At 61.4% G+C, this 25,778-nt stretch overlaps 3 protein-coding genes across 35 annotated transcripts in view; 2 read left to right on the top strand and 1 right to left on the bottom strand.

Annotated features, from left to right (window-relative positions):
• Nucleotides 1–592, top strand: part of PIEZO1 (piezo type mechanosensitive ion channel component 1) — a 65,819-nt gene extending 65,227 nt beyond the window's left edge. For all 5 annotated transcript variants that reach the window (XM_023637488.2, XM_070263154.1, XM_070263152.1 and 2 more), the window contains one exon: nt 13–592. In XM_023637488.2, the coding sequence (XP_023493256.1) occupies nt 13–262 (250 nt within the window). In that variant the 3' untranslated portion in view covers nt 263–592. The remainder of the gene's footprint in view (nt 1–12) is intronic.
• CTU2 (cytosolic thiouridylase subunit 2) lies at nt 549–9,702 on the bottom strand. 29 transcript variants are annotated; one of them, XM_070263167.1, is made up of 16 exons: nt 9,499–9,615; nt 8,755–8,829; nt 7,092–7,279; nt 6,450–6,892; nt 5,305–5,364; nt 4,044–4,104; nt 3,481–3,590; nt 2,994–3,298; nt 2,757–2,892; nt 2,428–2,559; nt 1,790–1,881; nt 1,524–1,627; nt 1,281–1,422; nt 1,039–1,105; nt 854–912; nt 549–777 (listed from the first exon to the last, which is right to left on the bottom strand). In XM_070263167.1, the coding sequence occupies exons 5-16, from the start codon at nt 5,323–5,325 to the stop codon at nt 690–692; spliced, it is 1,317 nt and encodes a 438-aa protein (XP_070119268.1). In that variant the 5' UTR covers nt 5,326–5,364; nt 6,450–6,892; nt 7,092–7,279; nt 8,755–8,829; nt 9,499–9,615; the 3' UTR covers nt 549–689. The 29 variants fall into 29 exon arrangements, 22 of the variants coding, with proteins under 22 accessions (XP_070119268.1, XP_070119270.1, XP_070119267.1 ...); XM_070263169.1 differs by having other exon boundaries at nt 549–765; XR_011437423.1 differs by lacking the exon at nt 7,092–7,279 and having other exon boundaries at nt 549–765; nt 1,281–1,439; nt 6,450–6,528; nt 9,499–9,658.
• A 38-nt stretch (nt 9,703–9,740) lies between these two features.
• On the top strand, nt 9,741–20,363 carry RNF166 (ring finger protein 166). The gene is made up of 6 exons (XM_023637501.2): nt 9,741–9,927; nt 15,345–15,501; nt 17,194–17,306; nt 17,846–17,960; nt 18,111–18,218; nt 19,209–20,363. Exons 1-6 carry the CDS (start codon nt 9,773–9,775, stop codon nt 19,272–19,274), a joined length of 714 nt encoding a protein of 237 aa, XP_023493269.1. The 5' UTR covers nt 9,741–9,772; the 3' UTR covers nt 19,275–20,363.
• Nucleotides 20,364–25,778: the final 5,415 nt, after the last annotated feature.

Genomic DNA, 25,778 nt, shown 5'->3' with positions numbered 1-25,778 from the left:
CCCTGCCCACAGGATCATGGGGCTCTACGTGTCCATCGTGCTGGTCATCGGCAAGTTCGTGCGCGGCTTCTTCAGCGAGATCTCGCACTCCATCATGTTCGAGGAGCTGCCGTGCGTGGACCGCATCCTCAAGCTGTGCCAGGACATCTTCCTGGTGCGGGAGACGCGGGAGCTGGAGCTGGAGGAGGAGCTGTACGCTAAGCTCATCTTCCTGTACCGCTCACCCGAGACCATGATCAAGTGGACCCGCGAGAAGGAGTAGGAACCAGCTCCTCATGCACCGTGAATGAAGGAGCCGCCCGGCAGGCCGGTGGGCAGCGTTCCTCGGGCCACAGGAGCAGACACCCCAGTCCAAGGCCACCAGCTGTGACATGTCCACCCGGCCCACTGAGCCCTAATGCTGCTGTCAGAAGGAAGCTGTGGCCCCTCCACGGCCCAGCACAGGACTGCTGTCCCTTCCCGTCATCCCTGCTGGGCCCAGTGCAGCCCACGGCCGGCCACACTGGGCCAGGGAGCCCGGCCCTCCCTTTCCCACGCGTACTGTAGAGTTTTCTAATTAAAAAACATTTTTATTTATACAAACGGACAATCACATGCCGTCTGCCGTCCTTGCCTTCCTGCTCTAGCGTGGCAGAGGTCCCAGCCCTGGCACCCTGGGTGTCTCTGGTCCAGGACACTCGTCCTCAGGCTCAGCTCTCGCCAGTCTGCGCCTCATCATCACTGTCCTCAACCAGGTACTCCTGGATCTGCTGCTCGATGCAGGCCCTGGGGAAGCAGCTGGGTGGGAAGTGGCCCCGCAGGCGCTCCGCCCCAAGGCCCCCCAGGGCTCCCTGAGCAGAGTGGGCGTTGGTACCTCTGGCTGCGGAGCCGGGCCTCGGCCAAGATGTAGGGCGGCAGGGGGTCCAGGGAGGGCTGCAACAGAGAGCCGACGTGGGCGAGGGGCTGTGTGGCACAAAGCCAAGCCAGTGCCCACCTGCCCCCCTCATGCCCTGAAGGAGGACTTCCCATATCCCCAACACACGGAGGGCGTCCACTCACCAAGTCCTTCATGTTCACACGGCAGCCGTAGCACAGCTGCTCGATGACGCGGGCTCGGGGGTCCTCCCTGCGAGAGCAGAGCTGCACCTGTGTGCCCGGTCGTGGCCCTCAGCGAGGGGTCCGCGGGCGCAGTGAGGGAGCGCCCTGCCCCAGAACATGTTCCTGAGGTGTCCCCCTGCTCCCGCCCCCCGTGCACCTACAGGGGCCAGCCATGGGGTGGACAGGACGGGGCAGGGACTCACCTCTCGCAGGGCCTGGCCCCCCCACAGCAGCCCTGCACCCGCCCCATCCCTGCAGAACAGCAGGGTGCAGTGGGCGGTGGGGTGGGGGGCTGCGTCTGGGACAGATGCAAGGGAGTCTGAGCCCCAAAAGCCGTGGCACTGTCTGCAAGTAGAGAGGAGCTGAGGGGACCAGGGGGCTGCTGAACCCCAACACCCACTCGCCAGTGCCCTCCTCTGAGCACCCTGGGGAAGGCAGACACAGACCAGCAGTGTCGATGTCCAGTGCGCACATACAGAGCAGGCAGCGGGGGCCAGGGGGACCGGCAGCACAGCCATCCCTGGGGGCCTTAACCAGCTTCTCACTTGTCCTGGGGACATGGGGGATGGGGCACAAAGGCACTGTCACCACTTTACTCCCACCCTGGCCTGAGCACCAGGGAGATGGGCTCAGCACCCCACACCCCTTCGTTTCCCTGCCCCACAGGCCCACGCGCACACACACACACACATGTGCACACACAATCACACACCTGTACACAGTGCTGACTGTGGAGGGGAACTGGTCCTGCAGCCTGAGCATAAAAGCCTCCATCAGCCGGTGAATGCTGGCCTTTTCAGGGGCCTAAGGACAATTGGATGGGGAGCTGCAGGAGTGGCCCCAGTGCAGAGGGGTAGCCCACAGGTCTGGTCAAGGGGCCACCTAGAGTCGAGGCCGTGGGCTTCTCTACACTGTCGGCCCAAGAGTCTACCGTGTCGGGCGGGGTGAGTGGGGCACCCACTCCTAAAATATCCCTGTCGTTACACACTTTAAGTTGTTAAAATTATATAAATATAAATTGTCCCTGACAAAGATCGTCCTGCCCCATCGTCCCCTCCTCCGTGTCTACGACCCACAAGCTGAGGACCTGGCCTTCCCAGCGACATGGGCACCGGAGGCCGGCTACCTCCTCTCCCTGAGAGCCCCTCCTCCTCAAGGGCGCCTCCCTGCCAAGGCATGCGGCTGCCCTGTGTGTGCTCCGAGAGTGCTGGGAGGCACTGCTAGGACACCAGGTGGTGGGCACTGGGGCGAGAGAGCTGGTGTGGACACAGCTCGGGCCACCAACGGTGTGCCAGTGACCTCTGACTCCAGGCTAGAGGGGAGGCCTCCCGTGTAATCCTTGCGGCTCACCTTGGTGTCGAGGGCTGGCGTGAAAACGGAGGGGACGGCAAACAGGTGGTTGTAGAAGGCGACCTCCTTCAGCGTGTGCTCGCGCATGGGCCGCACTACCACCACGTCGCCGTGCCGCTCATCTGAGAAGCCCTGGAGGAGCGGGACATTTCTCACCACACTCAAGTGAGCAGGCTCACAGCTCCCCTCCCTCCCTCCCAGCTGGGGAGTCACAGGCTTCCCCACTCCATGTGGGTGACCCCAGGACTGATTCACGAGACACTACTTTCAAATGAAAGGGCCAGAGGTGTGACAGCAGGAGGGGCCCCTGGTGGCCTGCACCCACGTACCGTATCCCAGGCAAGGAATGCCCCTCTCCCCAGTGCCAGGCTGGTCATGAGTTTGATGGCCAGGCGTGTGCAACTGTCTCCTGTCATCACCTTGGAGTAGCCATGGGTCCGGGCCACATGCAGGATCAAGTGGGTCCTACAGAGCAGGGCAGGGGGTCTCAGGAGCCCAGGTGGGGCAGGGGCAGGCCCAGGCCCCCCATGGGAGTTGTCTCAAGGGCCTGGAGGGGCGGGGCTCACCGTAGTGCCTGCAGAAGCTCCTCCTTGGCTGTCAGGGTCTTCACGGAGTCAAAGAGTCTGGACAGAGCCTCAGTCTGGGCAGCTGTGGGTGGCCTATCTGGGCTCTGGGGGTTCTGGGGATCCTGGGTGCAGGGCCAGCTCAGCTGTTCCTCCCCTTGGGCGAGGCTGGGGCTGTCCCCAGCCCCTTCAGCCCCCAGCACATGCTGCTGCTGGAGGAAACTGTCCACAGCTGCCTTATAGGCCCCTTCAGTCCCCACTGGCTCCTGGGCAAAGCAGCGCAGCACGGATGGTGGCAGGTCAAACACCTTCCAGGGCAGAGGAGGATGGGGGAGAGAGCATGAGGCCCAGGCCCACCTCTCTACGTACTGGGGAGAAACAGACCCAGGACGGGAGGCCCAGGGGCTGGCTCCAACAAGCAGGCACACGCCCCTCGTGGACACCCCAGGGGTCACCTCCAGTGGCCTTTAACAGGGACAGGCACACCCACCTCTTCTAAGGCGACAACATGCCACGGGAAGCCAACGGTCTGCAGGATCAGCTTCATCTCGGCCAGGGCTTTTGCTCTGGCCTCTGGGCTCAGGCCACAGGCTGCTCCCTCTGAAAAGCACAGGCAGAAATGAGAGTCCTGGCTCACAGGAGAAGAACCCCAGCAGGTGAGACAGGGCCAACACCACAGAAGAAATCCCACGAGGCTGTGCTCTGCAGGGTGGCAGTTTCTGTAGAAACCACAGGATGCTGAGCCATCTTCCTTGGGGGCATTTTTGGGGGACGGGGGGGCATGACTGACCTCAGCACTAAAGACCGGCCTGGGAGCCCACCCCACAGGAGCGGGTGGAGGGCTTACTCAGTGCCCATGACCCCGTGGGCAGAGGCTCCTGCCCAACTCCAATGACGGTGTGAGACTTAAGACAATAGCAGTGCTGTCTGTTGCAGGACATGTGCGCTCTGTCTTCAGAAGGGCACCCACCAGGGCCGTGGCGTGGGCACAGCGCCAGCTGTTTCAGCGAGGCCTACCCCAAGCAGCCGGGGAGGAGGAACAGCCATGCATACCATCAATACAGACGATCCCTGGCACAAAACGCAGTCTTTTGGCAGATTCTCGACTCAGGCCCTGGAGGGGGAAGGGACAAGGCTTCAGCCTCATGGCCAGAAGCCATGTGACACTGTCCCGGCAGGGACCATTCTCCATCTGGACTGAATGCCCTCCAGGAAGGGGCGGTGAACCCCACCCGTTGTGGACCAGGTGCCAGACAGGCCCCATGGGGAGGCCACACAGCCTGACTTGCTTCACAGCAGCCCTGCCTGGGCATCTTCGCTCCTCCTAGTAAAACCCACCCCTCGCCAGTGTGTCCCTACCTGCTATCAATGCCCCAGGGGAAGCCCCCTGTTCAAGCACCTCTGACCACTCAGAATGGAACAGAACAACGTGGAAAAAGGAAGGCATCGCTGATCACAGGGAAGAGCAGTGCCAGGTGCGGGACAATGACCCAGGGGAGCAGGCACTCATCTCACACTGTCTGGCCAGGTTTAGAGGACTGTGAGTTGAGAGCAGAAAACCAACTAAAGAAGTCCCCCCTGGAGGCCTGGGCCGCCTCCTGTACCCTTGCTACTGCCACCCTGTGGCTGCACCCTCTTCCCCAGCCCCTCTAGTCTGCGTCCCGCTCAGGGAGTGCAGATAGTCCCTGTGTGTCCCACCCCCAGGTTAAGGCCTCCAAGGTGCCGCAGTGCCATCGGGAGAAGCCTGCCTCCCACACTTTGAGCTGGGCCTGTGGACGCCCAGAGCGCAGCCCCACACTCAGCCCCACTTCACTCTCCTCTCCCCGCCTCGCTGCCAGCTGCCCTCTCCACTGACATGCTACTCTCTTCACTGCACCCAGCAGCCCCCTGCTCACTCGGGTCTCCCCTCGAACCTAAGGACGCTGCTCCAGGCTGGGCTGGGCCCCTCTACATCCCCCAAGGCTCCCACTCATATTTCACTGTCTTGTCCCAGATACACTCCCAAGAGCGAGAGGAGCCCCATGGCCTCTAAGACACAGTGAGTGGTGCTCTGCCATGCTGCGAGACCCATTTTCCAGCGACTATGTTTCTTCGTAGTCAAGCAAGTGGACAGAGCACTAAACGGCTGGGTACTCCAGATGCAGTTTTCGGTTTGTGTACCTCTTGTATGCACATCCGAGAACCCCTTGGGCAACCCAGCTGGGGAATGGGCCATTCTCTCTAGCCTCAAACAAGAGCCCCTTGGTGCCGGCCCCCTACCCTGGAGGTCAGTGGGGCGGCAGCCTGGGCCCCGGAGGATGGTGTGGAAACGCACCTCAAGGACCTGCCAGACCATGGAGCTGGACGAAGGCCCTCCAGACCACGCCAGGAGCACCTGAGGGAGAAGGGACATCACTGGAGGCACCGCATCTCCAATACGAGTGTGCCACCCCTGGGGACGCCCTGGGCGTGAGCCCACCCTCAGGACTCAGGTGTAGGACAGCGGGAGTGTGCCACCCCTGGGGACGCCCTGGATGTGAGCCCACCCTCAGGACTCAGGTGTAGGACAGCGGGAGTGTGCCACCCCTGGGGACGCCCTGGGCGTGAGCCCACCCTCAGGACTCAGGTGTAGGACAGCGGGAGTGTGCCACCCCTGGGGACGCCCTGGGCGTGAGCCCACCCTCAGGACTCAGGTGTAGGACAGCGGGAGTGTGCCACCCCTGGGGACGCCCTGGGCGTGAGCCCACCCTCAGGACTCAGGTGTAGGACAGCGGGAGTGTGCCACCCCTGGGGACGCCCTGGGCGTGAGCCCACCCTCAGGACTCAGGTGTAGGACAGCGGGAGTGTGCCACCCCTGGGGACGCCCTGGATGTGAGCCCACCCTCAGGACTCAGGTGTAGGACAGCGGGAGTGTGCCACCCCTGGGGACGCCCTGGGCGTGAGCCCACCCTCAGGACTCAGGTGTAGGACAGCGGGAGTGTGCCACCCCTGGGGACGCCCTGGGCGTGAGCCCACCCTCAGGACTCAGGTGTAGGACAGCGGGAGTGTGCCACCCCTGGGGACGCCCGGGACGTGAGCCCACCCTCAGGACTCAGGTGTAGGACAGCGGGAGTGTGCCACCCCTGGGGACGCCCTGGGCGTGAGCCCACCCTCAGGACTCAGGTGTAGGACAGCGGGAGTGTGCCACCCCTGGGGACGCCCGGGACGTGAGCCCACCCTCAGGACTCAGGTGTAGGACAGCGGGAGTGTGCCACCCCTGGGGACGCCCGGGACGTGAGCCCACCCTCAGGACTCAGGTGTAGGACAGCGGGAGTGTGCCACCCCTGGGGACGCCCTGGGCGTGAGCCCACCCTCAGGACTCAGGTGTAGGACAGCGGGAGGGGCTAGTGGGTGCAGCTGGGACAGGCCACCTGCGGGAGGGGTAGCAGGGGCTGAGAGCCAGGGCCCAAGGGACCCCATAGGAGTCACCCCGCACTCTACCTTCTCACCCGGAAAGATCAGCCGGTTCTTCCCAAGCACGGCTCTGAACTTGTGGATGTAAAATGCCTTGAAACAGTCCCTGCAACACACCCCCCAGCAGCTGCAGCAACACAGCCCAGGCCGCCTGCCCTCCACACAGAGATGGGCAAGCTGCTCACACCTGCCTCTCTGGACAGCAGCCTAAGTTTCCACTTGGTTACGTTTTCTTCTGTTAGCAACTTCCATCTTTAAAAGCAGCATCTTGACGCTGAGGCTCCACGCAGAGACCAGCAGGGGAGCCAGAGTTCAGCAGTTCTCGCCAGCTGTGGCTGCCCCAGGATGAGCCTCATGCCACATGGGGAGGCCTGCCTGGGTCCCCCCCAATCCTCACCAGTATGAACCAATGCCTGAGGGGCCCAGAGCCCAGGAGCCACCTGCACCCACAAGTGCTCAGGAAGATGCAGCTGGTGGAACAGACAGACACAGGTATGTGTAGGGTGAGACCAGCATGACCCACCCTCAGCAGAGTCAATGATCTGATCCAGGACCCCCACACAAGAAGCACCAGCTCTCAGGGGGAGAGGGGAAGCACTGAGCAGGCTGCAGGGGGTGCCCAGGGCCCTGAAGCACCACACTGGCTTCTCTTTAGTGCACTGAGCCCACCTGGACCAAAAATGCTTGGGAGGCTCCTGCAAATGCAGAGTCCTGGGCTCTTCCCCAAACCCACAGAATCAGAGCTTCCAGGGCAGGTCTTTGGAATCTTCATTCTTGATAAACCTTCCAGCTGGTCCTTCGGCTCACCAGGTTAGAGGTTCTTAGCCTTAGCTGCACATTAGAACCACTCAGGCCAACTGCGTGAGAATGTATAGGGGCGAGGCCTGGGTATCTGCATTTAAAAGCCCCCCTAGAAATCCCAGCAGGCAGTCAGGGGAGAACAGCACCTCCAGTAGAGCGGTGGACAATGCTGCAGGAGAGCTGCCCTGGCCCTGTCTGGCCTGTCTACCCCCTCCTTCCTGTTCAGACACACTGGTGTCCACAGCAATCCCCCTAACGCTGAAGAGGCACCTCTCAAGAGGGGCCAACCAAATACCCCAGAGTCCTCTGCAGACAGTAAGTCAACTCAGCGTTCAAGAGCAAAATGCCAGGGCTCCAAGGACCCCAGGTGACCAGCCACAGGAAGTGACTTCCAGGAAGGTCGGGGTGTGGTGAGGCTCCCTGAGCACACACAGACGCACTCTCCCTGGGGGCCAGGCCAGGGTTGCCCACCCATGTTGATCCTCACAATCACTGAGGAAACTTGCTCAAAATCTAGACTGCAAAAGTCCACAACCTGGAAAGCCAGCTTCTCACCTTCTCTTGGGACCAACAAGCACAGGAGGGGAGCTCTGGGCCAGGAGCCCTGCCAGCCTCACCTGAAGCCACTGCAAACTCTCTTCTTATCAGAGTCTCCAGGCAGACTGGGGCAATCGTCATTTTCACATGCCCCAAGTGGTTAAAACCTAACGTGTATTTGCCGGTAACACACATCTCATTCTACTGGGCACCTGAGAGACCGGCAGGGATGAGTTTTTAGGAAAACAGCTTAATCCCATTAGTTTCTCTCTTGTAACATTTTAGAAAGCAGAATCCAAGACTCTTGGAAACCAACTTAAAAACGTGAGCCAGTCACTCATTCAACAGACGTTTGTTTGCTATACAAAGCATGCAACATCACCAAGAATTAACAGGGATAAAATGGGAAACAGGCTCTGCCCTCATGGAGCTACAAGTCCAGGGAATGTGACCAGACATTGGAAGAGTGATGATTCAAGGATGATGGAACAGGGCCACAAGAAACCTTCAGGCAAAATGGAACATGCTTGTGCCCAGGCCCCTCTGGAAATAAGCCTCTGCTCCTGTCTGAAGACCCCCCCCGAGCTGGTGGAAAGCTGGAGCTCTCCTTCCATCCCTCTATCCCTCACAAGTAAAACAGGCCATCACCCAGAGCACCTGCCCAGGATGCTCTAACCTGCCGTGGATGTGTTCCAGCTGCCAGGAAATGCTCATCTCACCCACACCTCACCCCACTCTCACTCCCACTCTCCCCAAAACTCCATCATATACCTTCCCGCCACCTGACCCACAGACGGTTGATGAGAGAACATTACCCATGCAGGAAACCACACTCCTCCCACACACCAGGGTCTCCCGGAGCAACATTACAAGCAGGAGTAAAGTGACTAAATGCTTTTAAAAGCAAGAATTACAGTTACATAAATGGGGGGCAATCCTGGCTGCTGAGTGAGATCGTGTTTGCCAAGGTCTTCTCCCCACCTCCAGGCCTCACCTGCAGAAGGCATCTCCTGCTCGGATCACCACGACAGGAAGGCCTTCCTTGCACTTCACACACTTCTGTTCACGGCTTTGGAGACATGGAAAGAAGAGAGAACAAGAACACAGACTACACACCCCTCCCAGCAGCCTTCGGGCATACTGGTGTTGTTTCTCACCCCAAGCGGGTGTACGAGAGAGAGGTCAGACTGGGGCTGTACACACACAAACGAAGGCTTGTGTCTTATCCAAACTACCAATCTGAAGAAAGACAAGGGCCCTGAGGGTAATTTTGTCTGTTAAAGCCGGCACAGGGGCACATAAAGTCCACCTCTCAATCTCTCAAGAGATGGCACGAAAAGAGAGACAGTTTGCGTGGCCTGGAGGGGAGAAACGGAGCAAGTGGGTGGAAGCGACAGTGAGATCAACTTTCTCTCCCAGTAAGAACAGCCCGGTCGGGGGCGGAGCCGTCCCCACCGGCTACAACAACTAGAGATGCGAGCGAACAGTGGAAGTTCCTTCCTGGGATGTTCACCACCGGCTTCACAGCCACGCCCAGGTTGCTGCGCAGCGAGGTTCAGCGCCCACCCTCCCCGGGGACCCCAGGACTCCTGGGCCCCGGCCTCAGCGACCTCTAGGCTTCCCGGAGCGCCGCGCCCGGGACTGATGGCAGAGCGCAGGCCGGGCCCTCGGGGCAGGGTTCGCCACCAGCGGGGAGCCCCGGGCAGAGGAGGGGCAGGTGCGGTCGCTCAGCTCTTACCCAGGCTGCCGAGGCGGCGGCTCCTCGGACGCGGGCTCCGCGTAGTCCTCGCCCACCTGGCACATGGCTGGGCCGGGTCGCGCTGGAGACCGCGGTGGCTGCAGCTGGTCACACGCTGAGAACGTCACGGCAGCGCCGTCGCGGCCGTGACGCGAGGGACGGAGGCGGGGCGCGCCCTAACGACGTCATCGCGCCGCCGTCGCGGCCGTGACGCGCGGGCCGGGCCGGGCCGGGCCGGGACAGGGGAGGCGGTGGCGGCGGGCCTGGCCCCGGGATGGCGATGTTCCGCAGCCTGGTGGCCTCGGCTCAGCAGCGGCAGCCGCCGGGCGGGCCCGCGGGCGGCGACAGCGGCCTGGAGGCGCAGTACAGTTGCCCCATCTGCCTGGAGGTCTACCACCGGCCGGTGGCCATCGGCAGCTGCGGCCACACGTGAGTGCGCCGGCCTCCGGGAGGGGAGGGGTCGGCGGCCCGGCTCAGCCACGGCGCCCGGAGGACGCGGGGCCCGGGGTTGCCGGGCTCCCTGCACAGGCCGCCCCTGCCCTCTGGGCGCGTTCTCCAGCCTTAGCCCAGCCCCCTCCCAACCGCTCGGCACATGGGGCGACCTGCAGCCCTGCCGGGCCTCGAGGTCCTCGGGGCTGCTGACGGCTCGGCGGGCCTCCCCAGGTACCCAGAGGGCAGCAGGCGCGACCTCTGCGCCAGTCGCCTTCGATTCGGTTTCCTGGAGACTGGGGCCGGCAGTTGTAAATAAATGCCTTGTGGGTTTTGCTGTCAACTTTTGTTCAGACCGCTGTCTGCTTGTCTTGACTGCAGAGTAGAGGAGTTCCCTAAAGTTAGGAGAGGGGCTTGTTTGGATCTGGTGCTGTTTTCTTTTGATGGAGAACTTGGGCCACTTGGATCACCGAGCAGCTAGGCAGGCTGGACCTCAGGGGACTAGATGCCAAGCACCTTGCTAGGGTTTCCAGCTGCACCAGGGCCCACTGGGGTGTTTTAGGAACAGAAACCTGAGGATGTGGCTCTCCTCCCAGCTGAGAGCTGTACTCAAGTCTTCTCAGAGCTGCCAGCCTGGTTGGGAGGGAACCAAAATCAGAGTGTCTGCTCTCCGATTCTCCCAAGTGGCTGAATAATACAGCGCTGGAGTGAAATGAGCAGGGGGAGGAGAGGGGGCAGGAGGGCTTGGCTGCCAGCAGAGCTGCTGAGGCGTCGGGGCTGTCACTCCAAGGAATTGGGCTAGAGGTTCACCTAGGCTGGTAGGAGGTCCCAGAACATTTTGCAAACAAAAGCAGCTGACTTAGGAGGCTCCTGATGCAAAGAGGGAGCTGGAACTACTGGCTAGTTGTGTGACTACTCTGCACCCAGGGAGGTGGCAGGGACAGTGTCAGGATCCAGGAAGCCTTCACTTTCCTTCCTCCGGTGTCAGGCAGCACAGGTGCTAACCCATACCAGGAGAGCACTGCCGACTTGTCCTGAAGGGCACTGCGCCTCTCGCTCTTTCATGCTGCTTGATGTTTTGGCAGGGCCTGACAGGACCTCCTTCTTGTAAGCACGTACTAGTGGGTGTTTGGAGGTGTGTTCTGCCTCTCCCAGTCCCTCAGTGAGAGACCTGTAAGGCTTGTCCTGGGCCTAAGAAATCCTTTCCTCAGCTTTGGGTGGTGTCCCCTTGGCATCAGCACTCACCCAGCCCTGGGCTGCAGCGTTTCCAGTTTCTTGGTCTGCACAAACTTGTATATTCTATCTTTTTTTTCTCCAAATAAGTCTTTTCTTAAAATGTGGTTTTCAGAGAGCAGAGCCACACAGAGCTGTTGCGAAAGCATGACTTCCTGCAAACCCCTCCCCCTGCCTTCCTGGGCAGAGTCTGACCCCTCCCCCTGCCTTCGTCGGCAGAATCTGACCCCTGGTCTGGTGGTGAGACGGTCCTGCGCAAGCCTCTTCTGGAGCGTCTGCCTTAAACAGACCTTCTCCCTGGATCTCCTCGCTGGTTTTCCTGGCTATTCTGTCTCTGACTCCTACTTTCCCGAGTCCCTTGTCCAGTGTCATGAAGGCATGTGTGCACATGAGCACAGGTTCAAAGGCTCGTGCCTTTCCTTCAAAGAAAGTTTGCTGGTGGTCTGCTTATTTCTCCTCCATGGCCACCTGATTGTCAGCAGTTTCCTTCCACAAAGTAGAATTTCTGGTGGTGAGAACAGCCTCGTATGGGGCGGGTCCCCTGCTCTAGCACCGGGACCGAAGAAGAGGGGCCAGGGAGAGGATTTTCGAGCAGGAGCCCAGGGGCAAGAGGCCCTTCAGCTTAGCTTGTGGAAGAGCTCCCGGGAACGGGTTGGGGACATCCGCAGCAGTGAGCCGCATCCAGAACAGAAGCTTCAGGGCTGTTTCTAACCCTCTGGTGGGCCCTCCGCCCAGCTCATGTTTGTTTGGGGCTGGGCTCAGCCCCAGGCTGCCTCTGGCCTGTATATCTTTTCTTTTATTCCCTCCAGTCCGTGTTGTCACATTTTTCCCTCCAGCTAACTATTCTACTTGCAGTTTGTTAACGAACAGAGGTCATGAAAATTAAAAGGCTTGTGTTTAAGGGGAACCACGAGGAGTGGTAAAGTAGATGGTTTCCGAGTACTGCCTGCATGCCATGGCCCTGTGAGGCAGGTACTGTCATTATTTTTTTGTGCAAGGAGAATGAGACACAGAGAAGCTGAGTAAAGTTCCTGAGTGTCACCACAAAGCCAGGGTTTGAGCTTGGGCAATCAGGCCTGGGCCGGCCTCTTAGCCACTCCCCCCACCCCCTTCAGCGGCCCCACCACCTTGAACTCTTGCAGCAGTGACCACAGAGACCCTGGGGACCACTGAGCCTGTACAACCCTCTGCTTGCCAGCACCCAGGCCAACAAGCTGGCTTCCCTGGGTGGGATCCCAGAGGCCTCAGGAGCTTCTGTCACTTCCTGCTTGGCCATCGAGAGCGCAGGCCTTGGTCAGGGCGCAGAGAGGCCTGGGCCCACAGGCGGCTCATGTGGATCTGCATGTGGGTGAGCCGAGTCAGCTGGGCCAGGACGTGAGCGATTGAGAGACCGCCCGGAAAAGGTTTTGAAAGTTGGCCTCTGCTGCTTGGGATGGCTCTGGGTGCCCAGGGCCTGGCCTGCTTGCCTTTCTCTGAGACATTGGCCCGTCCTAGTGCACCTGTGTCTGCAGGAGGCCAGGACAGGAGTGAAACACATTGGTGGTGCCGCTGTAGCCGGGAGTCCACGTGGCGGCCGTCTGGCTGCTCCAGCTGTACCCATGAGTCTGGCGTGGGAGAGCAGACTCCTCAGCTCCTCAGCTGCCTCCTTCAGCTGAGAAGCTGCTCGGCACCAGCCCCTTGGGCGGACGCTGGCAGAAACCTCCTGTTGGAGAAGTGGGCACTGCTCGTCTGCTGCGGCTCTCAGCACACCGTGGTGATGATGCTGGAAACTAGGCCGTGAGCTGGGCTGCCACATGGACACCTGGTTCTGCCTCTGACTCCTCAGGGACCATGACACGGAGACAGGCAGTACTGTGGGGTGGGCAGGCAAGTCCAGGGGTCATGCGGGGGCTGTGGATACCTCCTCAAGATGCCGAAGCTTCCCTGCCTCCTCCTTCTGGAGGCGCCCTTCACTCCAACCTTCTGTGCATTTCCCCAGGGATGTACCCTTCCTGAGGCCTGTCTGGGACCTTGCCTTCTGCTCATGTGGCGACTCATCCCCCAGTGGCTCCTGTGGCCTCTTCTGTGTGTGTTTTCCACAGCTTCACTGAGATACAGTTTCCTCATTTAAAGTGTACAACTTAGGGGTTCCTAGTACATCCACAGCATTGAGCGACCATCACCACAGTCAATTTTAAAACATTCTTTACCCCAAAAAGAAACCTCGTTCCCATTAGCAGTCAAACTTCATGCCACCCACCCCTCACTGGCAGCCACTGATCTGCTTTCTGTGGATTTGCCTGTTCTGGACACTTCGTGTAAATGGAATTGCACACTGTGTGGCCCTTTGTGACCAGCTTCTTTCACTGAGTGTCACGTTTTCATGGGCCATCCGAGTGGTAGTGGCTCAGCACTTGCCTCCCTCTGTGGCTGAGCAGTAGCCCAACATGGGGACAGGCTGCGTTCTGTGTGTCCGTCACCCATTGAGGACACTGGCTTCTTCTCACTCTTGGCTCTGTGGCTGGCGCTGCTGTGAGCCCTAATGTGGGTTTTCATGTGACCTCCCAGGTCTGACCCTCTTGCCAGCACTTTCCTCCAGCGATGGGGTGAAGTAAGAGGCCTCCCCTGGCTGTTCGGCTAATCAGGTCCTGGGGTCCATGAGGGGGGCAGCCCTGGAGTCCTCGCCAGAGCGCCAAGGGGTGGGTGCGTGGGTGTCTCCCGTGCATGCTTATGGGTGGTGCCTGGCGAGCCCTCACCGGGGGAGGTGGTGACAAGTGGGCCGACCTCCTTATGCTGCAGGAAGAGGGGTGTCGGAACTCTGCTTTCTCATGGGCCTCAGGCATCAGGCTGAGCTGGGCCTTCTCTCTGCAAATGTTAACACGAGCAGTGACAAGCCAGGTGGCGGCTGCACCGGAAGCCAGCATGTAGGAGGAGGCCTAGCAGGCGGGACTCTGGATCGCCCTCAGCTGCCTTCTCTTGAGAAGGAGGTGAAAATCTCCTGATGGCAGAGAGAACGCTGATCCCTTAGCTTAGCTGAGTCTTCTGTACACTTGGGAACATTCCCACATCCCCTATGTCCCATACAGCTCTTGTCCCCACCCACGGCCCAGCCTGCCTAATGCACAGGTAGGAGTAGAATTGTGCGCACCCAGATTTCTTGCAGATTTCTTGCAGTCTGTGAAGTTGCCACCTTTCTTGTGGGTGTGGGCCTGATCCCCTTCCTGTGGCTGAGGATGCTCTTCTGGGGCTGTGGAGGCCCCATTTCAGTGTCTCCACGTCCCCAGTCCCACGTTGCGGCTGAGCAGTCCCCACGGCAGTTCCTATGAAGCTGGAGTGAGGTGGTCCTGTGCTCAAGCTCTTTCTCCCTCTTGCTCCCCACTGGGAGTTCTGGAGCCTGGTGTCCCCTGCTGATCGCCTCTCCTCCCGCCCAAGCGATGAGCATGCTTCTGCAGCGTGGGGGTGGGTCTAAGTACAGCACCGTGTCGCTGCTGGGGCCGCACACACGGGACTGCTAGTACCTATATCCTGCCAGCCAGCCATCCTCGCAGCTTGGCATCTCAAGGACCAGTTCAGGAGCTCAGGGCAGCGAGGAGCCTCAGGTGCCGGGTGCCCAGGGCCGTCATCGTCACTGCTCGGCGGAAAAGAGCCTGAGCACAGCCCCTTCTGTCACCAAGCCTCTGCTCAGGCCAAGCCAGAGCCCTTCCTGCCTGGGGAGGGGGCACTGTCCCAAGGCTGGTGACACTACCCTGCCAGCTTTGGCCCTACCCTGTCCCACAAGTCCTGGGCCCCACGGCCGGCAGTTCTTCTCCCACCATCGTTAGTGATTTTACTCCTCAGGGCTCAGTGAGTAGAGGGCCTCCAGGGTCCCCCTGTGCTGTCCCTGCGTCCCCTTAACCCCCTGAGGTGTTGTCATCTCTGCATAGTGGTGAGATGGGCAGGCTGAGCCCAGACCTACTGCAGCCAGAGCCCTCGCTGGGACCAGGGTTGGCACAGGTCCTGGAGAGGCATGGCGGGGAGGGGACCCCGGTCATCTTTTAGTCAGAGATGCCATCCAGCCAGTGGGACTTGGGCACACAAGTGACCATCTCTAGCAGCCTGCTGTTGACACCATTGGGGAGCTGCCTCACGTGCGCTGGAGCAAGAGGGTGGTTAGCGAGGACCATGTGACCGGCGGCCCTCAGGCTCATGTCCCCCACCCCCTGCAGGTTCTGTGGGGAGTGCCTCCAGCCCTGCCTGCAGGTGCCGTCCCCCCTCTGCCCGCTGTGCCGCCTGCCCTTCGACCCCAAGAAGGTGGACAAGGCCACCCACGTGGAGAAGCAGCTTTCGTCCTACAAGGCACCCTGCCGGGGCTGCAACAAGAAGGTACCCTGCCCCACAAGGCTATCCTGAGGCCGGGTGGGAGCTCTGGCCAGGCAGCTTCAGGCCCAGTCCTGCTGTCCAGCAGAGGAACTGGGCGTCGGCTGCTTGTCTTTCCTGTGGGACCTGTGGCTCCTCTCAGGCCCCTCCCCCACCGCATTGCTCACCGCTTATGGCTGCAGGTTCCCCACCCACATCACGTCCCCACACCCCACTGCCTGGCCTGGGCTCTGGGTCGCTCATGTGTATTGGGGCCAATGCAGGGACACGGTCTAAGCTGAAACCCACCCTATATGCAGCCTCGACACCCTAGTGACCTGTCCACTGCAAGCCATGCCGCTGAGGGGAGAGCCATGATGGTGGTACGGTGTGTGTCACAGGCAGCTTGAGAGCATCTGGTGTGCTGGGCGCCTGTAGCTCATCGTGGCTCTCAGTGCCCCCCATTCACCCCCACAGCTCACCCACCACCCTCCCTACACCCAGTGTGAGGGGTGGGGAGGCCTCAGCCCCGGGAGCTGATTTTGAATTTCCATTGTCGGACTCTGCTGTCTCGGGTTAACAAGTTCCGTCAACTTGGCACAAAAGGGAGCAACCCCTGGTTGCTTTGTCCTAAAGGTCAAAGGTCTGAATGTCCAGGGCCTGCCCTGAGGTCCATGGTGAGGGGGCTGCTGTGGCTTCCTGCAAGCTGGCATGCCACCCCCTCCCTGGCAGGCTTCTTCCCCCAGAGAGTAGAGCAGACCAGAGTCCTGGAGTTTCACACGCGAGGCAGCCCTGCCCTTTGCTGCAGCATTTTCGGTTCTGTCCACTCGCACACGTACGCAGGGCCACGGGGCGGGCCTGGGGGGGCGGGCTTCTCCCAGTGTCCGCCAGCCCTGGGCAGAGCTGGGAGCCTGGCTGCTATTGGAAGGACCTTCTCCTGCTGCCCCAGAGGCCTCACCCTGGGGACAGGGCCCCATGCGCTCATGGAGGCAGTCGTCCCTCCTCGGCCATCCCTCGCCACTTCCTTGGCTCTGCGAGGTGGTTTCTTTTTGTGAGATGTTGACCCCAGCTTCTTGGCATTGGTGACATGGCAGAATTGGTGGCGTCCACTCCCCAGGGAGGGTTTACCCCGTCTCTTCCTTCTGGTCGTTCACCTGCATCTGCCCGAGGGTCCCCGCGCCAGCTCTCCGGAGTCGGTGCTCCCTTCCCCTGCCCTGTTCTGAGCCAGCTTTCCCCCTCGGCCAGCATGCATGACTCGGGCTGCCGAGGAGAAGGTTGTGCTGGGGTGGGTCCAGTTTGGTTTGGTACTTTCGGTAAGGAGTTTTGTCAGACATTGAGCTGTCTAAAAGGATTTTGTATGTTGGCTCCCATTAGGAAGGGATAAATGCCCTTCCTGGTCCCCCATGGACCGTCCCTGCCCTTCTGCAGCTCCCCGAGGGCCCCACTAGGGCGTGCTCCTGTCCGGGGCTGGTGGCTGGACGCCTGCCTCCTGCACTGCCACACCTTGAAGCTGTGAGCACCTGCTGCTGGGCGGAGCTTGGCGGCCCCTCTGGGTCCTGGCCTGTGTCTCCCTCCCTCAGCGTCTCTTCTCTAGCAGGGACACGCAGCCCCTGAGAGAGGCCTCCAGGAACCTGCCCTGCCTGCTGGTCGTTCCCTCGCCCTCTGCAACCTGAGGCCTTGGCCTCCACTGACCCCCATCCCCCACCTCTCTCTTCCCAGGTGACACTGGCCAAGATGAGGGTACACATCTCCTCCTGCATGAAGGTCCAGGAGCAGATGGCCAACTGTCCCAAGTTCGTCCCCGTGGTGCCCACGTCCCAGCCCATCCCCAGGTAGGCCACCCTGCTGGGGGTGCTCAGGGTCCCTGTCCCTTGTGGGGACAGCGCCTGGCCTGCGTTGCTGGGTGGGGGCAGTGCAGCTCCACCCTGAGGAGGTAGGAGGGGCTGCTGCATCCCCTCTGTGGAGGTTCTCGCCACCCTGTAGGAAGGGGACCCTGAGGAGGGCCCAGGCGCCACCTCCCAGCAGGAAGTTTGGCCCCCAGAAATCCTGGGGCTGGACAGACGCCTCCTCTCAGGGCAGGCGGTGGAAGGGCAGTCCTCCCCTGCTTGCACAGGCGCGTGGGGAAGGGGAGGGACTGGGAGTGGACTGGGTGGCGAGCAGAGCTCCAGAGCAGTCGCAGTGGGGTGTGCCGGGGGGAAGCAGAGTGCCCATGGCAGCCGCAGTCCTTGGCACTTTGGCTGGGCCTCCTTCCTGCCCGTGGCCCGGAGCCCACAGAGGGGAGGGCACGGCAAGCCTGTGATGGGGTCGGGGCAGGCGGCAGGAAGGTGGGCAAGGCCGGCCTGGCCACCACTCACACTCCCCACCCCCGCAGCGCCATCCCCAACAGGTCCACCTTCACCTGCCCTTACTGCGGTGCCCGCAACCTGGACCAGCAGGAGCTGGTGAAGCACTGCGTGGACAACCACCGCAGCGACCCCAACCGCGTGGTGAGCACCTGCGCCTGCCGCGGAGCCTGCCCCCTGCATCCAGGGGTGCCTGGGTCCCACTGTCCGCCCACAGGTGGCCCTCCTGGGACCCCAGGGTGGAGGGCTTGCTCCCAGCCCCGAGCGCGGCTTCACCCAGCGCCCCTGTTGCAGGTGTGCCCCATCTGCTCAGCGATGCCCTGGGGCGACCCCAGCTACAGGAGCGCCAACTTCCTACAGCACCTGCTCCACCGGCACAAGTTCTCCTACGACACCTTCGTGGTGGGTGTCTCCCTACCCATAAGCAGCCTCAGCCCCAACGGCTGCAAAAAGGAAGCTGGACGCAGAGGCTCCCCTGGCTCCTGTGGGAGCTTCCTGTGGTGGGGTGCTATGGCCATCAGGTCCGCGTGGACACCAGGGGCCTCGGGACCTTGGGTCTGCACAGAGCAGTCCTGTGACGGCCCCTTTGTTCTGCGGGGTCCCTCACCACCGGGCAGCGAGCTCACTTCACATGGAGCCCTTCCGGGAGAGGCAGCCACAGCTACAGCAGCCGTGGCAGGGTCACCATATCCCCAGCCCTGCACGGTGGCCTTGGGACAGAGAGTGCCTTGGTACCTTTAGTGGGTGACAGGCTCCCTCAAGGTGCCTGTTGGAGATGAGCTAGAGGGACTCTCATCCCATGGAAGGACCTCCGGCTCCCTCCCTCTCCAGCTGCAGCAGGTCAGCCCTGCCCTCCCCGCCCTGTCCGTCCTGTCCGTCCAGTCCCCCTCCAGCCTCCAGCCTCTGGGCGCCAGGGCTGGTGAGATTAATCACTCGCACTTCTGTCTGCCCGGGTCCTCATTGTGAGGCTGTGAAGATTCTGGCTTCTCTGCTCATCTCAGAACCCTGTTTTTGCGGTGTTCTGAGATGAGAGAACAGCTCTCGTCCCACGTGTCCTCACAGACCCACTCAGCCTCGGTCACTGGGCGAGCTGTCTGCTGGGGACACGCTGCACGGCCCGCGCTGCCCTCGGGGGATAAAGACCTTGGGAGAAGCCAGATGTTGCCCCCACGCGTGGGCAGCACTTCAACATCCCACCAAGCAGTTGCTGCGTGACCCTGGGGACTCGGCCTGGGCTGTGACCTGGGTCGTGCTGCAGGGAGGTGTGGAGACTGGAAGTGGTAGCGCTAGTCTGGGGTGACCGGACAGAGGAGGTAGCTCTGAGACGCCGCCAGCACAGCCGGCTCGCCCGGCCCTTGCGTTCCCCTGGCCCACTCCACTTCTGTCTTCCAGGACTACAGCATCGACGAGGAGGCCGCCTTCCAGGCTGCCCTGGCCCTGTCTCTCTCGGAGAACTGAAGGCGCAGCCCAGCCACCGGGACCAAGCGCTCCTGCCTCGAGGGACAGGGCTGTGCTGGCTCTGTGCGGCCCAGCGCCTGCATGGGACCGCGCCTCGTGGGCCAGGTGGAGCCTCCGTTGTTGCAAGAGGAGGGGTCCCCGAGCCTACCAGAGGCCGGCAGAGACCACGGTGCCCTCGCCGTCAAAGGACGGCTGCCTGTGCTCCTGGCCGAGCGTCGCTGGTTTCTTCGGTGCTTCAGGCTGAGCAGGTGGCCCTCGCAGTGCCGGCCTGTGGGGGCTGAGAGCAGCTGGCTGTCTGTCTGTCTCAAAGCCATGATGTCCTCCCCATGCCGGGAGGACCCACTGCTGAGCAGGGAAGCGTGGGAGGGGTCCGAGCTGCCCACCCGGCCTCTGGCAGCACCTCCCCCTGTGCCCTTGGTACTGGCTTTGTGATACCTGGAGATCCTGGCACTTTTTCTATATTATCTGGTGTGATGACCTTTTCACATTTTATAGAGCAAAGACAGAGCAGTTACTCTTCCTATTGCAATATCTGTGTTTGATTAGGAACAATAGTATTTTTATGGAACATTTACAAAATTATATTTTTTAAAAAAACGATCAAAAATAAGCAGTTTTGGTCTTGGTGCAGGGGAGGGAAGGAGAGATGGGGCAAACGCTGCAGCTGAGATGAGCTGCAGGGCATCACTTGTGCGCAGGACCGAAGTGGCCGCGTCCCCAGGTCACCTCACCGTTCTCCCGGGTTCCTCTGGTCAGCCTGTCGGTTTCCCTTTGATAATAACCAGGAAGAAATATCAAAGCCCCCGGCCACTTGCAGCGGCTGGGTCTGCTCTGAGGCCTCCCCAGTGGTGCAGAGGCCTCCTCCTGCCTGCGGTCCTGGCCTCGGCCCCACTGTCGTGTTTCCAAAGCTGACCACAGCCCTCCTCAGGCAGGGCCGCCCCTAGCAGTGGCAGAGCTCGGGGGCCTGGTCGGGGTGGGCTTGGCCAGTGGTGGGTCCAGCCAGAAAGCACTCATCAGTACTCGTTCGGTTCATGGCATAAATTATTGCTGTCTTTAAAAAAATTTAAATAAAATGTTTCAAAGCATCTATAGCAGCCTTGACGGGCAGGTTTCATGCTGCGAATGTTGAACGTAGGGGGCTGGTTTGCAGTTGCCGCAGCTCCCTGTGCTGAGGGCTGCAGGTGTGCACCCCCCCCAGGCCGTCCCGACTCAGAAAGCAGCTGGCTTCAGGGTCACCCGTAAAGAGGACACAGTGGCCAGGAGGGGCGCTGTCGGGCAGCTGTCCTGCCTGTGATGTTCCGAGGAGCAGAGCTGCCCCCTGCCAGCTGGTCCTGCCAACTCTCCTGGGCCCTTGCGGGCCTTGGCTTCCCTCAGCCTGTGCTCTCACTCCTGGCCTGCTTTTCTCTCTCCCAGAGCACATCCTATTTCTTGAACCACATCTGGTCCCCTGGAACTTCCGCAAAGGTTTGCTGGGCGTTGGTGCCTTTCGCTTCCTTCCTCGTCCTCAGGCTGGCAGGGTGGGCACTTCCTGGAATCCCTCGGCTGGGGCAGGTCTGGATGGGGCCGGTTCTGGGGCCCACAGGTGCCTTAGTGGCCTTTGGGGTGGTCTTTGGGACTCCGTTGATGTGAAACCTTGCCACCCCAGCTATGGTCCTCGTATGGCAGCCCCTCTCCCCCACTGCTGCCTCTTGGTGCGCCACAGCCTCCCTGGCAGCCTGCCTGGTGCCCCAGCCTGTGCTCTCAGCCCTCGAACCTGGAGCCTCACTCGAATGCTGGAGCATTGCACGGAGCTGTTTAGACATCGGCACCAGGACTTCCTGTGAAACACCCACCCAGGAATGGCACTTGGGGCCACCATCAGTGCCACTGACCCCTGCTGTTCCCAAGTCACCGTGGGCCTTTAAAAGCCAAGAAAAATCACCTGCTGGCCAATGTCTTGGCGTTTGGTCAGCGAGCCACACTCCTGCCATGCTCTCCACTATCCGTTGCTAGTCTGGTTCCCCAGGCAGGGCTATGTTCTGGTCCATTCCTCTGAGGAGAAGCCGGGTCTCCTGAGCTTGAAGCCTCCACAGGGCTGGGCCAGCAGCAGTGTCCACAAGCAGTCACTCGAGGGGGAGCTGTGATCTGGGCGGGTTGCCCCCTTGAGAAGCAGTCAGCCTCAGACACCTTTGTTAGGAGCCACTATCCCCACCTCGCCTCTGACCGCTCTCTGACCCCACTGGCCATGGACGCCAGGCTCCAGGGTGCAGCGGAGCTGCAGGCTGGCCTGTCCTTTCCATTGCCTTCCAGAAGGAGGCCTGTGATGAAGCAAGTCCTAGGGGAGCCATCTGAGTCCAGTCTCAGCTTCCCCCAGGGCTGATGGGGCAGGAAGGCCGGTGCTGTAGCTGAGCCCCTCCTGCAAGAGGCCAGGGGAGCTGGGCCCCCGAACCTTAGCCCCTAGGGAGCCACACCCCCTGCCTGTCCTCCCGACCGCCTGCCAGGGACATGGCCCCCAAGTGCAGACCCAAGGCCACATCCCCAGGGCCTCATTGACGGGGGTGAGGGACCAGGGTCTGTCAGCACCGGGGGGAGCCTCAGGATGGCCCTGGCCAGTCACCCAGGGGACCCGGTGCCAGTTTGGACAGTGCTGGGACCAGCTGGGCACTGGACGCCAGGTGCGGATGCTTCTCCCTCCCTCTGTGCTGCCCCCATCTCCTCTCCACTCTCCAACTCGGCGCCTTCGTCCCCTCATGAGCCTCCCAGCGCGCCCGGCAGTCCTAAGCACTGGCCTCTCCAGGGCCAGCTGTACATCCTCTGGTGCAGGACCCTTGTTGCTTCTTCCCTAAAGCTGCCAGCACATCCTGCGTGGAACATGCAGCAGCTTTGGTTCTGGGCCGCCCACGTGGGCCTGTGCCCCGTCACTAGTTAGGCCCCGAGCCCTCAGCCCTGAGAACAGGGCTGCTGTCAGCAACTGTGCCCCCACCTGGCCACCAGCCAGGCCCGTCCACACCTCCCAGGGGAGCAGGACGGGTGCTGCTCTCACACGCCCAGGCAGCTTCGCAGCGGTCATGACCCTCGGCGCCAGGAAGCCCTGGAGGCTGCTTCAGGGCCGTCTCAGCAGGTCCCGACCTCACCAGCACCCCTTACTCACCGCCTGCCCTCGGGGAGTGGACGCCGGGGTGACTGTCCCCTGAGTCTCACCCTGTGGAGGCCTCGGCACCCACTACGTTGCTGAGGGCTCCTCACCGTGGGGGGGCGCTGGGAGGAGGAAGGAGGAGCCAGGCGCATCTTAGAGTCCTCTGACACCGACAGGCCTCCACCGAGGGCCCCTGAGGACCTTAGTCCCCTCCAGGCCCCTCAGCGTGACCGCAGGGCCAAGAGCCACAGGACAGCATCCAGCCATGGCCTCCGTCTTGTCCCTGCCACTGCAGGCCCAGGCCAGACGGGGCCACACAGACACACGGGGCAACATGGGGGACACGGGACACAGGGTGACTCAGTGTCCAGGACAGTCTGCCCAGGGGAGGGCATCAGAGTGAGCCCTAGAACCATGTGGGGGACACGTGCGAGCTGGAACTCAGCAGATCCTCCCTTTCACTTTGGATAAAATCCGAGGTAGAGGAAAATGTCTGAAACCCAGGCCGGTGGGACTGCCCCAGCGAGCATGAGGAGGCCCAGGTCACAGCGGGGGCACAGCCTCAGCCCAGTCCAGCCCCTCTTCGGGGTTCCCTCCAGAAACCCGTCTGGGCTGCACAGGGACCTTGATGCGGCTCAGACTCGTGGACCCACACACTTCAGTCTGGGAGTTCCTGGAAGCCAGGGTCTCCCTCTACCCTGACATAAGCAAGGATCGACAATCCCAGGCCGCTGATCTCCACAGCACACAGCCAGACAGTCCTACATCCACTGGGCCCCGGCCCCTATGCCGTGGGGTGTCTGCAACTGGGCGCCATGCCCTTCCTCTCATGTTACATAACGGCGCAGGGAGTCCACATGCACCCTGCTGTCTAGAAAGTGCCTCCAGGTCCCTGGGTACCTGTGACCTTCTCTGTTAGGAAGGGGACAGGTGACCAGCCTACCTGAAGACAGGATGCCCAGAGCATGGAGCCCCCTGTCCCTGGCCGGGCTCCTTCATTAGCCCTGGGGCTCCTGAGAACTGGCCGCAAATCTCGCCCTTCCCTCTTGCAGGAGCGCTCGACAGCAGGCAGACACAGAGGGGCTGGGCCCAGGCCATGCAGACCCACTGCAGAGGGGCTTCCTGGTGGGCTCGGCTCAGCCTGGGGTTTGCAAGACTCCAGTCCTTTCGGGAAACACAAGAGTGCACAGGTGCCTGGCGCCAAAACCAATGGTGAGTCCCCCTGCTTGCCTGCAACTGTCAAGGGCCTGGTACGCAGAGTCGTGCCCCCTAATCTCTTGGAGGTCATCTAACACAGGGCCCCCTTGATTTCGGCTCACGAGCCCTGGGGAAATAGGCCAAACCCTGTGCTGGGCCCAGCGCCAGCTCCTCCTACTGGGCACCTAGACAAGCCCCGAGGCATCTATGGGGAACCGGAAACGCCTCTGCCCCAGGATCCGACTCGAGGGAGGGTGTGTCCTCATGACACAACGCCCCAGGGGCACCGGTGAGCCAGCCCCTCCTAGACGTCTCTGAAAAGGCTGCTGAGGCCATCCTCCCACGGTGCTGACACCCCACGCCGCCGAACTCCCTCCCAGGACTCTGGTAGAAACCAAAGCTCCCCACCTCAGTCCCTCTCAAAACATGCTGGTGGGGGAGGAGCCTGAACCTCACTCACAAGGACAGGCAGGGTCCAAAGGCGCCTTAGCACAGCCAGCCCGAGGAGCGCATCTCTGACGGTGCACTCTCAGACGATCGAACAGAAGCACACAGTGAGCTGGTTGGCGTCGCACCCGGAGCCTGGGCCTCAGCAAAGGAAAAAGTCAGCTGGCCGGCTGAAAACAGACCTGGCTCCTCCGACCATGGCAGGTGCAGCCAGCCGCTTGGCCCCTCTCGGTCTGGGCTCTTCTCCAAGGGAAGAGCAGAAGAGGCAGGCGCTGGCCAGGCTGCTAGGTGGACCTGCACCTCCCTTGCGGAGTCTATGACACCAAACCTCTGGAAACACTGGGGTGGGGGGCGGGCAGGCACAAGAAGAGGGCATTGGGAGCTGCAAACGGCACCAATGCAGCCTCTTTCTAGAAACTGAGCACATCTCAGGTTTGCAGGGCTGAGGTTAGTTCTCCTTTTGAACCAACAGCTGCCACATTTCAGCTGGGCCCTCCCAGCAAATCAGGACGAGTCCAGGCCTGCAGCCTCTTGGCCAGGCCACTGTCTGCATGAGCGTCCTGGGGCGGCTGTAACAAAGTACCACAGCTGTGTGGCTTCAACAAGAGAAACTTATTCTGCCACAGTCTGGAGGCCGGAAGTCTGAGATCTAGTTGTTGGCAGGGCTGGTTCCTTCTGAGGGCTGTGAGGGAGCATCTGTCCGTTCCCCTCTGCTCCTCGTCAGCCCCGGGTGCTCCTCGGCTCGTAGCTGCACCACTCTGACCCGTCGGCTCACGAGACGTTCTCCCTGTGTCTTCACGTCATCTTCCCTCTGGGTGTGTCTGTGTCCAAATTTCCCCTTTATGAGAGCACCAGTCCTTGGTCTGGAGCCCACCCCAATGACTTCATCTTTACTGCACCTGCGAAGACCCTGTTTCCAGGTAAGGTCACAAGCACAGGTGCAGGGGTAAGGGCTGCAGCGTCTCTTCAGGAGACATGAGTCGACCCTAGCGCTGCCCTCAGCTTGTTGTCAGTTCACGCTGAGACGCGGGAGCCGGGCAGTCGCTTCTCTTTGGGGCCAGCTAGGCGTGAGCTCCAGCAAGGTGCCACCTGGAAAGGAAGACCACCCGCCCCCAAGGGGTGGGAGCTGGGAGCTGCAGCTCTCCTTAGGGCTGCTCTCAGCCGCCTCATGGGTTTCTGGAGGGTGCTGGAGCCACCGGCTGCTGCCAGACTCGCTGAGGGCCCCCTCGAGAGTTTGACCCACTGCCCTGACCCAGCCCGGAGACAGAACCAACTGGGCTCCCGCAGAGGCATCTGCTGAACATGGTGGCCGGCGGGCCAGGCCAGTGGAGAAGGCACCTTTGGACCCAACAGACTCGCAGCTGGCTCCTTCAGGACGTGCCTGGAAGGGACTCCAGGTCCTGCAGTCAGTGGCTTCTGGTAGCCTGCCCCAGGGCTGGCTGCGTGTCAACAGGAGGCCGGGCCCGGGAGGTGCATCCTGGCGTCCTGGGCATGCTCCTGGGCAGGACTCAGGCTCTTCGGATGGAGGCTGCTGCACAGGTTCGAGACGCCTCCCCTGGCTGGTCTCCGTCCCCCTGGTGGCCGAGTGAGAGAACACAGCACACTGACCATGTGCACATGAGACCGTGTGCTGAGGTGCAGACACTCTGGGAAGGGCAGATCAACAAGATGGGGATGTTCAGCCCCTCTCTGTGACAGAGAACCACCTACACGTGACCCTTCCAGTCTCTCAAACAACCTCTGGG

This window comes from Equus caballus, chromosome 3, assembly GCF_041296265.1.
Source record: "Equus caballus isolate H_3958 breed thoroughbred chromosome 3, TB-T2T, whole genome shotgun sequence".
NCBI lineage: Eukaryota > Metazoa > Chordata > Mammalia > Perissodactyla > Equidae > Equus > Equus caballus.
This window is presented reverse-complemented; position numbering and strand designations above follow the sequence as displayed.

Bases quoted from the DNA above. Each gene is read 5' to 3' on its own strand.
- RNF166 (XM_023637501.2), top strand. From the start codon at position 9,773: ATGGCGATGTTCCGCAGCCTGGTGGCCTCGGCTCAGCAGCGGCAGCCG. The intron at 15,502-17,193 runs GTACCCTGCCCC...CTCTCTTCCCAG, and splicing joins GCCGGGGCTGCAACAAGAAG to GTGACACTGGCCAAGATGAG. The intron at 18,219-19,208 runs GTGGGTGTCTCC...TCTGTCTTCCAG, and splicing joins TCTCCTACGACACCTTCGTG to GACTACAGCATCGACGAGGA.
- CTU2 (XM_005608494.4), bottom strand. From the start codon at position 9,563: ATGTGCCAGGTGGGCGAGGACTACGCGGAGCCCGCGTCCGAGGAGCCG. The intron at 4,105-5,304 runs GTGCGTTTCCAC...TTCCCCCTCCAG, and splicing joins TGGTCTGGCAGGTCCTTGAG to GGCCTGAGTCGAGAATCTGC. The intron at 1,882-2,427 runs GTGAGCCGCAAG...AATTGTCCTTAG, and splicing joins CGCCAGCCCTCGACACCAAG to GCCCCTGAAAAGGCCAGCAT.